A 14,814-nucleotide genomic window follows, 5' to 3' on the forward strand; every position below is an offset into this window, starting at 1 on the left:
TTTAACTTCACAACTAATTTTAGACAACCATTTGATACGATAGGGTTATATAATTTAGAAACAAGGTCATGTATCAAATTCATGACCTCGTCAACTCATTTGCAGAATTATCCCTGAGATGCAATTAAGTCAATTAGAAAACAAAGCAAATGCTACAATAGCAACAGCTTCTAATAATTCTGTTCTTACCTGTGTTCATATCCTTATTTTGTTGACCAATATGTAGTTCCATTGTTGGAAGCTACAAGTTACAAGAAAATTGTTGCGGATTTTTCTGATGTCTTTATGTCATAACAGAAAATTATCTGCAGTTAAAAAGAGCTTACAAAAATCATTTATATTTTTTTTTTGTCAGTTGGTAAAAGTCGTAATGATATTATGGGTATTTTAAGCAAATAATGGAACAGATGCATTTGTGTTTCCACATGGCACTGCCTAGTGATCATTGCCCTTATCCTCATCCTTCAAAGCAACTTTGCCTCACTAGGCACGCCTTTGTCTTCATTTTATTCACCATATTAAATCTATTGAACAGATAATGCCCTCTCTGTTGTCAATTTGATTAATGCAGCTCAAAGAAAATCAATTTTCCACCATCTTTCTCCTCTGTTTCATCCCCTCCTCCAGTCTTCCCTCCCATATCAGTCTGTCAGGTTGTCATGGTAGTGGCTTCAATAAAATGATTTCAGACTGATTTAAAGTTGCACTGCCTGAGTGATGGCATGGATTACTACATCAACCGATAAGGTTGAGAAAAACTTGATTTTCTTGGGGAGAACAAACTAAGATCTTCGTTTCCATGATGGATTGAGCTGAAAGCCAGGAGGAGGCACAGGAATTAATGGAAAGATAGGGCATGTTTTAGCCACAATTGCTTGGGAAAATAAAACGGCAAAACAAGATTACCAGACCATTTCAATGCAAATGGAGGAGCTGTACATAAGATATCTACTAAGAACAAGGAAAATTTAATTCATTTTGTTATAACAATAATTCAAAAATTTAAATGCTGAAATCTGCAACAATATACAAGAATATAAATCATCTAAATATTGAACTGCCTTGTTGCTGAAGTGTGCTATGCAAATAAACTTGACTTGTAAAATTGGAAAAACACATCAACATGCAAACCAACGCATAAACTTGCATAAGCGGCTCTACTACTGTCTGACCATGCATACAGTCATCAGGCTTTCTATGATTGTAAATGAGTCCCAAATATTTTTAGAGTACCATACAGACATTCAGTTCTTTAGCTTGTTCGGGATCCAGAAGGGCGGAAACCAATCGTAGCGACCTCTGGTTCAGTTCAGAACGGTCAACACAGACAATCTGAACGATGACAGTGCCACGATTCTGAGGTGCCTGGGTTTAGGATATATGTGTGTATTTAGATTGCTTACTAGTTTCCCACATTCCTTATGTAATCTACGGCCATTACTCCCATTTGCTCTGTTCAACTCTAGATGATTCCCTCATAGTTGCACCCAGTTCTCTAATCAACAACTTGCTCTTGTTCAGCAGTCGACTCTCCAGTATAAATATCTTCCAGTCAGTCAGCTCTTGGTCAGAAATATTTTTTTTAGATATTAAAATGCTGATTCACATTTCCTACCAGTTACCACTATGGTAATGAACCATTAAATTGTTTACCAACCTCCAATAAACAAAGAATTTTATAATTTGACATTTAGGTCTGAGTATCTAAAAAAAACAATCCATCATGGTTAATATCTTCCTTTGAATGTATGGTCTGAACTTTCCCAACATTAATTCAAAGATTTGCAAAAGTTTGACGGTGACCTAAATTCGTAAGAAAGTAGAGTTGTACAGCTTTAAACCAGATTAGACCCAGATAGAAAAATTTTCACGAAACTGTTTTTAGCTCCACCTTATGTTATAAAGATGTTAGGTCACACAGGCAGCATTGCCACAGAGCAGTCGGAATGGTTGTGTTGACCTTTGTCTCTTGTGAGAAGAGGAAATAGATGGTCAAGAGATCTTGGAGCAATAAAATAAAGTGACTTGGTCTTATAAATCATGTTTTCTTCAACAATGTGTGGAGCCCCCTCATTTATCTGGATTGCAGAAGGAGGAAGGGAAGCAGGGACGCTTTGGTTCTGCTGATTAATTTTGGGCCCCGTCAATCGTGCTCATGTTACTTTGAACTTGGAGACTTTTGCCATTTTTGAAAATCCTTCTTTAATAGCAAATAAACTTATTTCAAAGTTGTTCTGGCAAGACTGGAGGAATTTGAAAAAAAAAAAAAAAGCTGTCTTTTTTTTTTCTTATCTTGATTTGTCTCAAATCAGATAAAGACTTATGTAACTGCCTTGTAAGAACCATTCATTCCATGACATAGACAAATGCACAGAGCTGCTTCTCATGTCTTGGGTTCTTGTATCTTGTGGAATCCATACTTCTATAATCCATGCCAGCAGTGCAAGAAGACAAGATGCATTTAGCTGGTTAGTACTTATGCTGACGCACATTAATGTAGGGGTTTTATGTTCATATATTTATGCATTTCTCCAATATGGATTGCTTTGGGGCAAACCCTGGGATTAAATCGTCATGCGATTCGTTTTTCATAATCTCAATACTTGACAGAGACTTGTACCACATTGTTTGCTCGAGCTGTTCAGCTTATCCTAAAATATATATGTGCCTACTTTACACAAGCAGAAAAAAAAAGACATTAAGACTTTTAAAGTTCAAATCAAACTGCAAAACACATTAAACCCTCTGCTCCCTGAGGCATGAAAGACAATTGGTTTATGCCCCGGGTCAGTCAGTGGTGTATGTGAGCCAGCTGGTAAATATTACCTTTGGGCTTAACCCCTTTCCAATGCATCATTAAGATTGACATCATGTCCTGGCCTCTAAATTGAGGTTATTGGTCTTAATCCACTCCTCCAATAAACTAGTAATAGCCTACACTGTGCGAACTTGATGCATGCTTCACCCTATGCCTTAAAAGAACTCATTTATATTTATGACAACCTCGGCTCTCAATTCCTGATTAATCCACTTAATATTACAGTGCAGATCCTTAAATCTCCTTCTCCCTGTGTGGGGAGCAGTAAGGGAGCCCGGGATGTGACAAGAATGTCAACTCTGAGATTTGCAAATACACAAAAATACATCCTTTCTGCTTCCTCTGCTGTTGTCTCCAAAGTAAAAATTGACAAAGGAAATATGGATAGCAGCCAGATGTCAACATTTGCACACCCTTGCTTCCATGCAAAACAACCTAAGAAGATTGGATTAAGTCATCAGCATGCCATTGAAATGCTGATGACTCTGATCCTCTGTTTTTGTTGGAAAGACCAAGAAAAAAGCTTGAGAGACAAGCACAGGCTGTGTCACAGATTAGCTAGTCAGCAGAGAGTCAAAGATACTTCATCCCTCTGAAGAGTTGTCTTTGGTCTATATGTTACTAGCAGCCCCTGAACATACAAAGTGGGAGATCTTTTTTTGTAGTGGAACAAAAGTCACTGAAGTCCTAGAAACAGGTGTTTCAAGAAGTTTCTCTTCTTTTTCATTAAACATCCGATAGAATTGTGTCACTACTTCAAGTATTTGTGGCGCATCGACTTCTGACGATGACGTGCAAGACGGTGTCCTTGAATACTCCTGCGAATACCTCCTCCCATCTAAAACGTATTTCTTTCTTCGCTCTACTCAGCTTAAGCAGATGGCCACAAAATGGAAATGGGGCCTCGATGAACCTGGTTGCATCTGTTCTGGGTCACTCTGCAGACACAGTGATTCTCTCACTCTCAAGCATATAGACACCTCACACACTCGCATGAGGCTCTCTTCTTCGTTATGGATTGGCTGTCATGATACACACAGATGTGACACTGACTGCTATGCGCTCTTGTTACAAGCTGGGGAATAAAAGGTCTCCTGGCTCAAAGCACAGAGTGATGGACCTCCACCTTATCTATAAACTGAAGCCCAGCACCAAAAATTACAACAGTTATATTAGGTGTTAATTTTAGTTAATAAAATTGCCTATCAGAGAAAAATAAGCAGTCATCTATTTTTCTGGTTTTCTGGTATTTATTTCAGTTTTTTAAATAATGCCACTCTGTTGTATTCTGAACATATTTATTCTAAATAAGATAATTTAACTTTTACGGACACAAATTTTCTTACAGATCTCTTCAACAAATCCAAGTGCCTTGCAGAAATACTCACACCTAAAACTTTTAGACCAATGTAAATATATTGCATAATTGTGAAGTGAAAACTTTTTTAATAGTCAGTAATATTCAGTGAAAAAGTTGTGGAGACACTTAAAACATGACTGGGTTGTTACACAATTTCTAAAGTTGAAAACTTTTGGTTCATCACCAAAAAAACAGTAATTCAACTAATCAGTTTGATAGGACAAGGGTAACATTAATTAGAGAAACATGCAAGAGGCCTATGTGCAACCCTCATGGAGAGATCCACAGCTTAAAGTCTATTGATAGAGCAGCTGGTAGTTATGAACTCCACAAATGAGGGAGAAGACATAGAAAACATAGAACATATCAGACGAGACTGAAACTCAAGTGACCTACTTGTAAAATGCTATCGAAGAAAAGACAAGTTAACGCAGTTCATAATCTTGAACACACCAAGCTAAAACACAGTAGTGGCAGCATCATGCTGTGGAATGCTTGTCTCTTAAATGGATAGAGAAGCTGGTCTGAGCTGATTGGATCAAATTAATAGAGGGCAATCCACAAGGAAAGCAGGTCGCAGGCCGCAAAAGTTTAAAAGACTCGAGCAGAAATTCTCCTCAGCATTACAGAAACCTTAAACATAGCCAGTTTGATGATGAAATGGTTTATGAAAGCATAATCATATGCTGGAATGGCATAGTCAAGCCCAGTCCAGCCTTCAATCCAACTGACAATAAATGGCGTGTTAAAAATGGTTTTTCACAAACACCATTTACCCAGTCTGATGGAGTTTTAGCTATTTTTGCCAAGGTGAAGATATTTCCCCCAGAGAGAGAGAGACAAAAATATATTGCATAATTGTGAAGTGAAAACTTTTTTAATAGTCAGTAATATTCAGTGAAAAAGTTGTGGAGACACTTAAAACATGACTGGGTTGTTACACAATTTCTAAAGATATTTCCCCCAGAGAGAGAGAGACAAAAATATATTGCATAATTGTGAAGTGAAAACTTCACAATTATGAAAGAAAGAAAGAGAAAGCAAGACAGAACGAGAGAGAATTGTCAAGCAAAAAAAAAAAAAAAAAAAAGAATTAACTCCATGTCAACTTTCTCTGCATACCTATGCTCATGCGGACAATCAGATGAAGTGTGAGGAATAGCCACGCTGCTCAGGGCAGGTCCCATTCACAGCACAGTGAGCACCATCCATTTCCAGCCGACAGATCGCTCTAGCACTGATGGTCGACAGATGGTGATGAATTGGCACTGATAAAAGTGCTAGAGATTTTCAGAGGGGGCGAGTTTCACAAACTGCTTCATCACATTTTTCCTATGATGTAGTTTTCCTGACAGTGCCAGAGAAATCCCCCCAGCTCTGCTCCACCTCCCTCTAACCTTTCTATTCACCAGGGATTCATAATACTGCAGGGATCTTCTTTGAGCCTGTTGTCCCATGCTCAAACAGATGTTTGTTCTGATGGAAACAGTTCCAGTACACTAAAGACATTGACTAATATCCAACATATGGCAACCTAACAATGCCTAACAAACAGTGTGCCTAACGTAGACGTGGAAACAAAAAAAGCCCCAGCTCTAAATGTTTTATTGAGTGTCGCAAAGAGACAGAAGCATCAAGAATGTTTATTTAATGACACTCAGTCTTAGCCATTCGTTTCCCCACTAACCAATGCTGTCATCTAGTGGTGTACATCTGCAAGGGCCTTAATTTTCGATCACTGTAAAAAAAAAAAAAAAAAAGATTTAAAACAAAAACTGCAGGCTGCCTCAGTGCTGATGAAAACAAAATGAACACATAACTCCTCTCAGATTAAACACTGTTTTGTGTTTAGCAAACCAGACTAAATTGTATTTAAATAAACAATTGTAAATGAATAGCTAAATATTTAAAACCATTTTCTGCTCTATTTGCTAGATAATATTTCTGCTATTAGTGGAAGCAAGGACAGTCAACATCAATAAAATATTAAGTTTTCAGGGTTTTTTTTTAGCTTTGGAAACAATTCATTATTATATGGTAACCTATAGTACTTTGAAAAATACATCATTAGCTTTTACCATGTATTCTTTATCAAATAAATGGTTGTAATGTGAACTGTTAATATTTGCCTCCAATTTATTTTATTCCTTGTGCCATTTATTAATAGAGCAGTTTTTTATGGTCATGTTTGAAAATTACCAGGTTAGCATGTCAGTACTGTGATGCAACCAACCACACGAGGCTTGTACTATAATAAAAGAGTTATTCTTAAAGTACCCATTAGACAGTCGTAATCTTGCATCATCAACCAAAACATCAGATTCAGAATTTGACATGAAACAGGTATTTGTCCTGCAGGTGCAATGGAGGATGAATCAGTTTCAAACGGATGAGGCCACTTGGATCGGTGGATTTGCTTTCCAAGATTCAGTGCAATGTGACACTTACCACTTACAGATGGACAGTTTTTCCTCGTCAGGCACAAAACCTGCATACATGGAAAAGGGAATAACTTTAATAGTCCTGATGATTGTGGTGTGGTAGAATATGTGATTAGGTAAAACGTTGCAATTTGGTTCCTGTTGACAGCCCTACATCTTATATATTAGAGAAAAGCTGGAATTTTCACTAGCTACTGAAAACTGACATCATGACACACATTTAAAATGATATATCTAATAACAAGAAGGGTTAAAAATTAAAGTAGCATCTTATCCCAATCTAAAGAAATTTGTGAAATGATGAGCCATCTATCTGTCTTGAAAGGGCTATAAAGCCATTTCAGAGTAGACTCCTGTAAAACTACATTGTCATGTAGGTTTCACAAAGAAAAGAAAATGTGGATAACTGGTTAATTGTCCCAGAAGAGAGCCACCAAAAAAAAACCCTCCAAAATTGAATCAAGAAATAATTTAAGAAGTCACAAAAGAACCCAAAAATAACACTAGGCCTCAATAATTGTTACCTAAAATGAACTCTATGGGAGATACGTAATGCAAAAACCACTGCTGAATAAAAAGAACTCAATAGGCCCATTCATTTAGAGAAACATAGCCGGTGTAATGGTCTGTGGCTGCTGTACTGCTTTAACCTACATCGCTAGCGGCCCAATGGGTCCTGCAGCACTTCTGCCAACAAGATCAATCCAATCCACATAATGGGCAAAAGCTCATCTAAATGATATAAACGATATTTTCTACCTTAACAACACCCAGCTTCAATACTAAGCAGCTAAATAAAGAAAGTACCAAATATGCTAAAGAGGCATATCTGGTAAAACATACAGAAGCAATAGTGGAACACTGTCCTAACAAACTACCTATCAGATTAAAACCAAAGCTACGCTCTTTCCACTAGTTAACCATATGTGCAAAACTCACTGAACCAGCAGCCAAAGAAGACGAAAAACAAGACTCATTTCACAAAGCCAAAAACATCATTTGAGTCCTACCTTTGTTGTTTCATTGTCATAATCCATTTTTTAATGAATATTTCCACTCAGATCTTGTAATCCATTGTCCTTTTGTCACACCAATGTGATTGCTCACTATTTTAAACTTTTCTGTCCCCTTGATACTGTGGAGAAAACTCAAACGGACTTTCCTTCACTTTAGCGCAGGTGAGCCTTTTCCTCATTAATATAAATGTCTATTCCCTCGCTGGGGTTGGTGAATAATGTTGTCATGTGATTTTGTACACTCCCCCTGATTCTATTGGCTATTGAATGTGTCAATCATCCAAAACAGCTGACGGGTTATAGATAAACTGTCCTGCAGTGTTTGATTTTCATGTACTAATGTTGAATACTTTTATGACCAGAGTACACAGGAGAGTACTTTTTAACAGTACTGTTATATTGTTTCAAAAACCACTGTTATTAATCTCAATGGAGATTTATAGCAAGATGTAAGTTGGGGAAGAAATAAATAAATAATTTAAAAGAAAGAGAAAATTTTGTAATGCACGCATAGTGCCAAAATGTCAAAATTTTGGCACCATATTTATCATTTTTTGGGATGAAATTTGGTATAGTAAATGTAGAGCCTGTACTGTGGGTGGCTAGAGGATCTGGATTTCTGCATACTTTCAAGGAAAATCCACATCACAAAATATATTCAATTAGCATTTATTTTATTTCATTTTATTTATTTATTCATTTATTTATTTATTTATTTATTTATTTATTTATTTATTTATTTATTTATTTTCATTGTGTGACATATTTATTTGCTCTCACTCAGTCTTGGTCAGATAATAAAATTTATTTGATGGTCTGAAACTATTTGTAAAACTATTTACTGTGAACTTTGACAAGTAGCTTAAAGGCAGTTGAGAAATGAACCAAATATATAGCAGCAATAAATTGCTGCTATATATTTTCTTGGCCTTGAATAGGTAGTCGAATTTACTATATCTTTCTTGTGTGTTAACGTGAAAAATTATGTTATGTTATTTGCAGCTAAGTTATTGATATCCCTTCATACGTATGTAAATAAATGATTTACATAAGCCCAGGGGGGTCCTTTAAATCGTTTTTATTTATTTAACATGTTGCACACCCGCTCGAATATTATCTGAAGTACTACAAGTCCCATGAATTACAATTGAAGGTCCCCACCAATTTAGGGGGACGTCCTTAAATTGTATCCAATCATATTTCAGTTTGGTTTAAACTGACAGATCATTTAAGATATCTCATTGGTTTCTATGCTGTTTCCAGGAAGTGAACGCCATGATTCTAAACACCTCCCACATGTGAGCTCCTGTCGAAAGCACCACGCGCAGAGAAACCGGTTAGGAACGCAACGTCATTCTTCGCACCACCGACTCGACGTAACGCAGCAGAACGAGAGCGGAGTGGAGCGGCGTTGTCCGAGGCAGGTAATATACCGGCATTTTTTCTATTCATAGTATCGGTATATTAAAAGTGACCATATGGTCTCCAGATGGTTTCCAGGGGAACGCGAAGAAAGTAGGTCGTATTAGATAAGAACGCTAGGGCCTGGTTAACTTTAGGCCTGGTATTCTCCGCGCTCTGTGCTAACAGCGGCAGACCAAGCGGAGCCCTTCCCTCACGGTCAGCTCAACTGCCAATAGTGGTCATGTGCTATAACGGTGAACGCATTAGCAGTTTGGTGCGGCACCCGGTGCAGTTAGTTACAGCAGACGTGTCCGCCTAACAAGGTCTTGTGTACTAGACAGCTAGCTTCCCGGATGACTCACTGCATGTGTGTTCCTGTTATTTCAACGTCTTTTCAGGTGCTGAAGCTATTACAGCAGAAAGATGGCGGACGACCCCAGCGCGGCGGACAGAAACGTGGAGATATGGAAAATCAAGAAGCTGATCAAAAGTTTGGAAGCTGCCCGCGGGTAAGCGATTAATTTAGGCTATGTGTCAATGTGATGCATGCGGTCATTGCGCCTCAGTTTTATGGCAACGAGTAACGGTGTGAATGTGTACTGCCGCAACAGCTGGACATCGAGTAAATGAGGCCGAATTTGGGAGTGGTTAGCATTGCTACGTTAGCTGCTATTTTGTTAGCTGGTTGCTAAGCGCTAACTACAGTCGCTATCAATGTGTCAAAGAGTTTTAAACTTTGTGTTACGACGCGAGGATGTTTTAGCTTAAGTTGTATTTTGTCAGACTATTATGAATTTTTTAAAATGTTTCCTGAAATTACAGTGTGGTAAGGTGGAAGCAGCGGTACTAGCCTTTTTTCTTTTGCTAGCACAGTCCGCTAACAGACGTCATCTCTGGAAAGAGGCCGCTATGAGTGGCTTTAAATAAAAAAACGCAGTTTAATGGAAAGGAAGAATGCGTACCTTACAGTTTGGCTTCTAAGTGTTCCCCAAGATGCATTTTACAGCTTGAGATCAGGTTTGCTACGTTGCTGTAGATATGGCTCATATGACAGAATTAAAACAGAAAACAAATCCCCTAAAGGTTCATTATGTTGGTCACCTCATGGCCAGCGATCAGCCGAGTGTTTCGCTGAAGAGTGACCTGCTTAGGACAGAAAGGTGGAAAAAAAAAAATATGCTCAGTACTTGTATTAAGTGACATGACCGTTTTAAGGGTCTGTACTGATCAGGATTCACATCTGAAACGTGTGTCCTGTTACACTGTCTGTTCTGTGACAGCTTGTCATTTAGTGCTATGCTCTGAGGCCCACCATATCACACACAGTTGACTATTTGCCCTACATTCATCCCGCCCTTGCTACCTGCCGCTGAGTGTTTGTGTCCAGTGTCAGGCTGTACCAGTGTGCTTTGTCTTCACAACAGGTCGTGAAAGGATACACATGCCATGTGCAGTCTTTGCTTTCAAGGGCAGTGATTTAGCTGTGTGTAGATGAAAGACCATCTTTGTTGACCCATCACATTAAAACCTTTTAATCTGTGACGTTATGTAAGGAACACTGTGTGTTTACACACTAATAAAGAAATAAAAATGGAGTTATTGGAGTAACAGAAGGTCATATGGAAGTTAATTAAATGAAACCTGGTATTAATTTACTATATTCATTATATCAGTGTCACCAGTAGTTGACCAATAGATATTTAGTTGTATATTATATGTTCTCTGACTTTTTTCAGGCACTAACTGTACATCTTCATCTCTTACATAGCAATGGCACCAGCATGATCTCACTGATCATTCCCCCAAAGGACCAGATTTCCAGAGTAGCCAAGATGTTGGCGGATGAGTTTGGCACTGCTTCCAACATCAAGAGTCGAGTTAACAGACTCTCCGTACTCGGGGCCATCACCTCTGTACAGCAAAGACTAAAACTCTACAACAAGGGTACGTGTTAAAATAAATAGGTGTATCTGTGTGTTTTATATTAATATAGCAAAGGACTGTTTGGAGTGCAATAATTGTTACCTAACAATTGTATTCTAAATGCTATTAACTGGCAGTATACACCTTACTGTAATATTTAGCTGCTTGGGCAGAGTCTCATGGCAGCAAATGCTCATATCACATACGGAGTACATTGCCTGAATTGCTAAAGATCACAGAGAGATGCAAAGGCAAATGGGGAAAGAAAGGGAAGAAGAAATGGGTCCATGTCATACCTAATATAATGATTAAAATATGTATTGTTTTAAGAGTCATAAGATTTTCAAATATTGTACAGCCATAGTAGTGTGACAAATATAAGTGACAATAAAAAGTAATTTAAAGTAACTCGGCAGTCTACTCTTCTGTAAATCTATCACTGTATGGAGTAAGAGTCTCTCAAAAATAAATACTGCTTTAAAAATAAACTACTTACTAACAAAAACTACTAAGCTACCAACGTTTTAGTAAACTGCTAAATAGTACACTTTTATTACATTTAATCCTATTTTACAGTGTTAAAATGGCATTATTGATGAGCTCATGAAACCAGTAGTGGAAATAGTTCACATGCCAAAAGTAACAAGCCCAGTCATACTCAGTCTTTGAGAATTACAAACATCATTAGTTTATGCTAACCAATACACAAGGACAAATTAAGAAAAGTGATTTTCAAATTATATTACAAAACATGCTTGCATGCTGTACATTACAAAAAATATTAGATCGGAACTATATTTTTGCTAGTTGTGGAAAAAATATCTAACTGAAGTCATTGTCTCACTGAAAACTTTTTATTTTAGTCGTATATTCTCTCTAAATACTGTATTACACAATGGTCAATTTCTAACTTCCTCCACCCCCAAAAAGAAACTGTGTATCAGTATTGAAGCCTAACATGTATCTAACCTGTGTGTCTGCCTTCTTTCGTCAGTGCCACCAAATGGTTTAGTTGTGTATTGTGGCACAATTGTGACAGAAGAAGGCAAGGAGAAGAAAGTCAATATCGACTTTGAGCCTTTTAAACCAATCAACACCTCTTTGTACCTCTGTGATAACAAATTCCACACCGAGGTGAGAGATTTTACTCAAATTCTTTCTTTCATATTCCTTCTGGAGATCATTTTTCATGTGCGAACGTGTTTATCTTTCACTTGTTGAACATTGTTACACATTTGTTCCATTGCTGTTTTCAGGCATTGACAGCCCTGCTCTCTGATGATAGCAAATTTGGTTTTATTGTGATCGACGGTAGCGGGGCACTGTTTGGCACGCTGCAGGGCAACACCCGGGAGGTGCTGCACAAGTTTACTGTGGACCTACCCAAGAAACACGGTGTGGCACCTCAATGATAACATGTTCTTTTCTCTCTCTCTCTCTCTCTCTCTCTTTCTTTTTTTTTTTTAAGGCAGGGCAGATTATTAAATAATATTCTGTTCTGGTTTAATGTTGTTACTTTACAGAGTTTCAAAATATATATATTTTTATCACCCTCTTTCAGGTAGAGGAGGGCAGTCTGCTCTGCGTTTTGCTCGTTTAAGAATGGAAAAGAGACATAACTACGTGAGGAAAGTCGCTGAGACCGCTGTCCAGCTCTTTGTGTCCAACGACAAAGTTAATGTGGCGGGAATGGTCTTGGCTGGCTCTGCTGATTTTAAGACTGAACTAAGTCAGTCTGACATGTTTGACCCTGTAAGTGTGTTTTTCTTTACAAACACAAAACTTGTACAACTTATTACATTAAAAACTAAAAAGCCATACTTTTTTAGTAGTTAAAAACAATCAGATTTTAATTCAGTCCAGAAAATAATTTAGATATTTAACACATTTCTATGTATTTTTACCACAGAGGTTACAGGCTAAGGTTTTGAAGCTGGTTGACATCTCCTATGGAGGAGAAAACGGTTTCAACCAAGCTATTGAGCTGTCGGCAGAAGTCCTGTCTAATGTTAAGTTCATCCAGGAGAAGAAACTCATAGGTAGGATTTCTTCTTTATTGTTTTTGTTCTTATTTAGAAAAATAAGTATTCACCAGTTGTTTGATGTTTTTTTTTTCTTCTTCTTTCTGCAGGGCGGTACTTTGATGAGATCAGTCAGGATACGGGGAAGTACTGCTTTGGAGTGGAGGACACGCTGAAAGCCCTGGAAATGGGAGCAGTGGAGATTCTTATAGTGTATGAGAACTTGGACACTATGCGTTATGTTCTACGTGTGCATGGGGCAGAGAGCAACGGGGCAGAGAATGGTACATCAAATGTTATCCTTTAATGTACCTTTAACCCCAGTCTAGCCATGGGATTATTATTTCAATATAATTCTGATATTTATTATTGTCATTCATTAGATGAGAAGATTTTGTACTTGACGCCTGAGCAAGAGAAAGACAAGTCACACTTTACAGACAAGGAGGTAAGCACTGCATACATCTGCATTAAGTAAAAGCTATTACACATGATGAACTGTTTCCCCAACTCCTTTTTTTTTTATAGACGGGGCAGGAACACGAGCTGATTGAGAGCATGCCACTGCTGGAGTGGTTCGCAAACAACTACAAGAAGTTTGGAGCAACGCTGGAAATCGTAACAGACAAAAGTCAGGAAGGGTCCCAATTTGTCAAGGGCTTTGGAGGCATCGGGGGTCAGTATGCTGATGTTTATAGTAAAACTAAAGAGACTGCAATAGTACACTTGTTGCAAATAAACTTCACTAGAAAGGTCAAGTGTTTGAGAAATACACAAAGCATCTTTGCTCTTTGCAGCTGTAAACTTTTCCATATATGATCAAATAAGATGGATGTTTTTTTGGTATTTAGAAGAGCAATGCTTCAGTCCTGTGTGCAAATACAAAAGCCAGTTAGACAACTAGGTATGCTACAAATTATAGGATAATATGTGGTTTGTTATGAATAACAGCGTTAGATGCTAATTTGTTGAGTTGTGAAAATCTTTCTTTATGGTGCAGTTATTCTGCCAAAAGTAATATAAAGTTTTCTGAAAGTCACTCATTCACTCTTGTGTCATATAGGTATCTTGCGGTACAGGGTGGATTTCCAGGGCATGGAGTACCAAGGAGAGGACGACGAGTTCTTTGATTTGGATGACTACTAGGTAGTCTTGGACTGATATTGGGAGAAAAAAAAAAAGGAATGAATGAAGAAATAAGGAAAGAAAAATGCCACCTCTCTTGCAGCAAGTGAGAGGGGCAACTGTGTTGACCATATATATGACAGACACACCTTCCGATTTACCTGTTGCATACACAAACTTGCAAAATACATCTGTACACGACAAAATGCATCATAGAGGGTGAAGAGGAGTGAGAGTTTCTTTCATCCAGAGAGGGAGAAAGCCCTTCCTGAAATAAATCCCTGCCTTAGAGTGCTGGTTCCTTCCCCTAGTTGGATTGGACTTGACTCACTTTGATTCTTTTTTTTTTTTTTTTTTTTGGCCCCATCTGCCCTCAGTTTTGAACAAACACAACAGCAAGTTCCCAGATTCCTTCTTGCCCCCTTACATGGTCTGATGATGGACTTTGGACTCGCTCCTCAGATATAGAAAATATATATTTTCCTTTTTTGCCTCCTCATCCTCCTGCTCTATTTCTCCCTCCCCTCTTTGCTTTCTCTCTCTTTTTTTGCATTTCATTTTTTTACTGGTAACTGCTGCTGTTGTATTTTATGAGAGTGGGGGATTTTTTTTACCTGGGTTTCTGTAGAGAAAGGGGGACAAAGTATTAAATTTGAACTGCTGAAAACCACTTCGACCTCCTTGTGCTCTGGTCTTGATCCTGTGC

At 37.9% G+C, this 14,814-nt stretch overlaps 1 protein-coding gene and 1 long non-coding RNA gene across 3 annotated transcripts in view; one reads left to right on the forward strand and one right to left on the reverse strand.

Moving 5' to 3' along the window:
• Positions 1–8,892, reverse strand: part of LOC103471321 (uncharacterized) — a 36,445-nt gene extending 27,553 nt beyond the window's left edge. Inside the window, exons 1-2 of the long non-coding RNA XR_014089230.1 lie at positions 7,630–8,892; positions 6,627–6,666 (exon numbers count right to left, since the gene is read on the reverse strand). This is a non-coding gene — a long non-coding RNA (uncharacterized LOC103471321). The remainder of the gene's footprint in view (positions 1–6,626; positions 6,667–7,629) is intronic.
• Positions 8,893–8,902: 10 nt separating this feature from the next.
• On the forward strand, positions 8,903–14,778 carry etf1a (eukaryotic translation termination factor 1a). 2 transcript variants are annotated; one of them, XM_008420232.3, is made up of 11 exons: positions 8,903–9,059; positions 9,438–9,548; positions 10,808–10,983; positions 11,957–12,096; positions 12,219–12,357; positions 12,524–12,714; positions 12,872–13,001; positions 13,094–13,267; positions 13,367–13,431; positions 13,512–13,659; positions 14,047–14,778. In XM_008420232.3, the coding sequence occupies exons 2-11, from the start codon at positions 9,463–9,465 to the stop codon at positions 14,127–14,129; spliced, it is 1,332 nt and encodes a 443-aa protein (XP_008418454.1). In that variant the 5' UTR covers positions 8,903–9,059; positions 9,438–9,462; the 3' UTR covers positions 14,130–14,778. The 2 variants fall into 2 exon arrangements, with proteins under 2 accessions (XP_008418454.1, XP_008418455.1); XM_008420233.3 differs by having other exon boundaries at positions 8,917–9,055.
• The last annotated feature ends 36 nt before the right edge of the window (positions 14,779–14,814 follow it).

The sequence above is a fragment of the Poecilia reticulata genome, chromosome 10, assembly GCF_904066995.2.
Source record: "Poecilia reticulata chromosome 10, P_reticulata-male-v2, whole genome shotgun sequence".
In the NCBI taxonomy this organism is placed as follows: domain Eukaryota; kingdom Metazoa; phylum Chordata; class Actinopteri; order Cyprinodontiformes; family Poeciliidae; genus Poecilia; species Poecilia reticulata.

Excerpts from the sequence above, each read along its gene's own strand:
- etf1a (XM_008420232.3), top strand. The coding sequence starts at position 9,463 with ATGGCGGACGACCCCAGCGCGGCGGACAGAAACGTGGAGATATGGAAA. Across the intron at positions 12,097-12,218 it reads ATAACAAATTCCACACCGAG|GCATTGACAGCCCTGCTCTC; the intron begins GTGAGAGATTTT and ends TGCTGTTTTCAG. Across the intron at positions 13,660-14,046 it reads GGGCTTTGGAGGCATCGGGG|GTATCTTGCGGTACAGGGTG; the intron begins GTCAGTATGCTG and ends TGTGTCATATAG.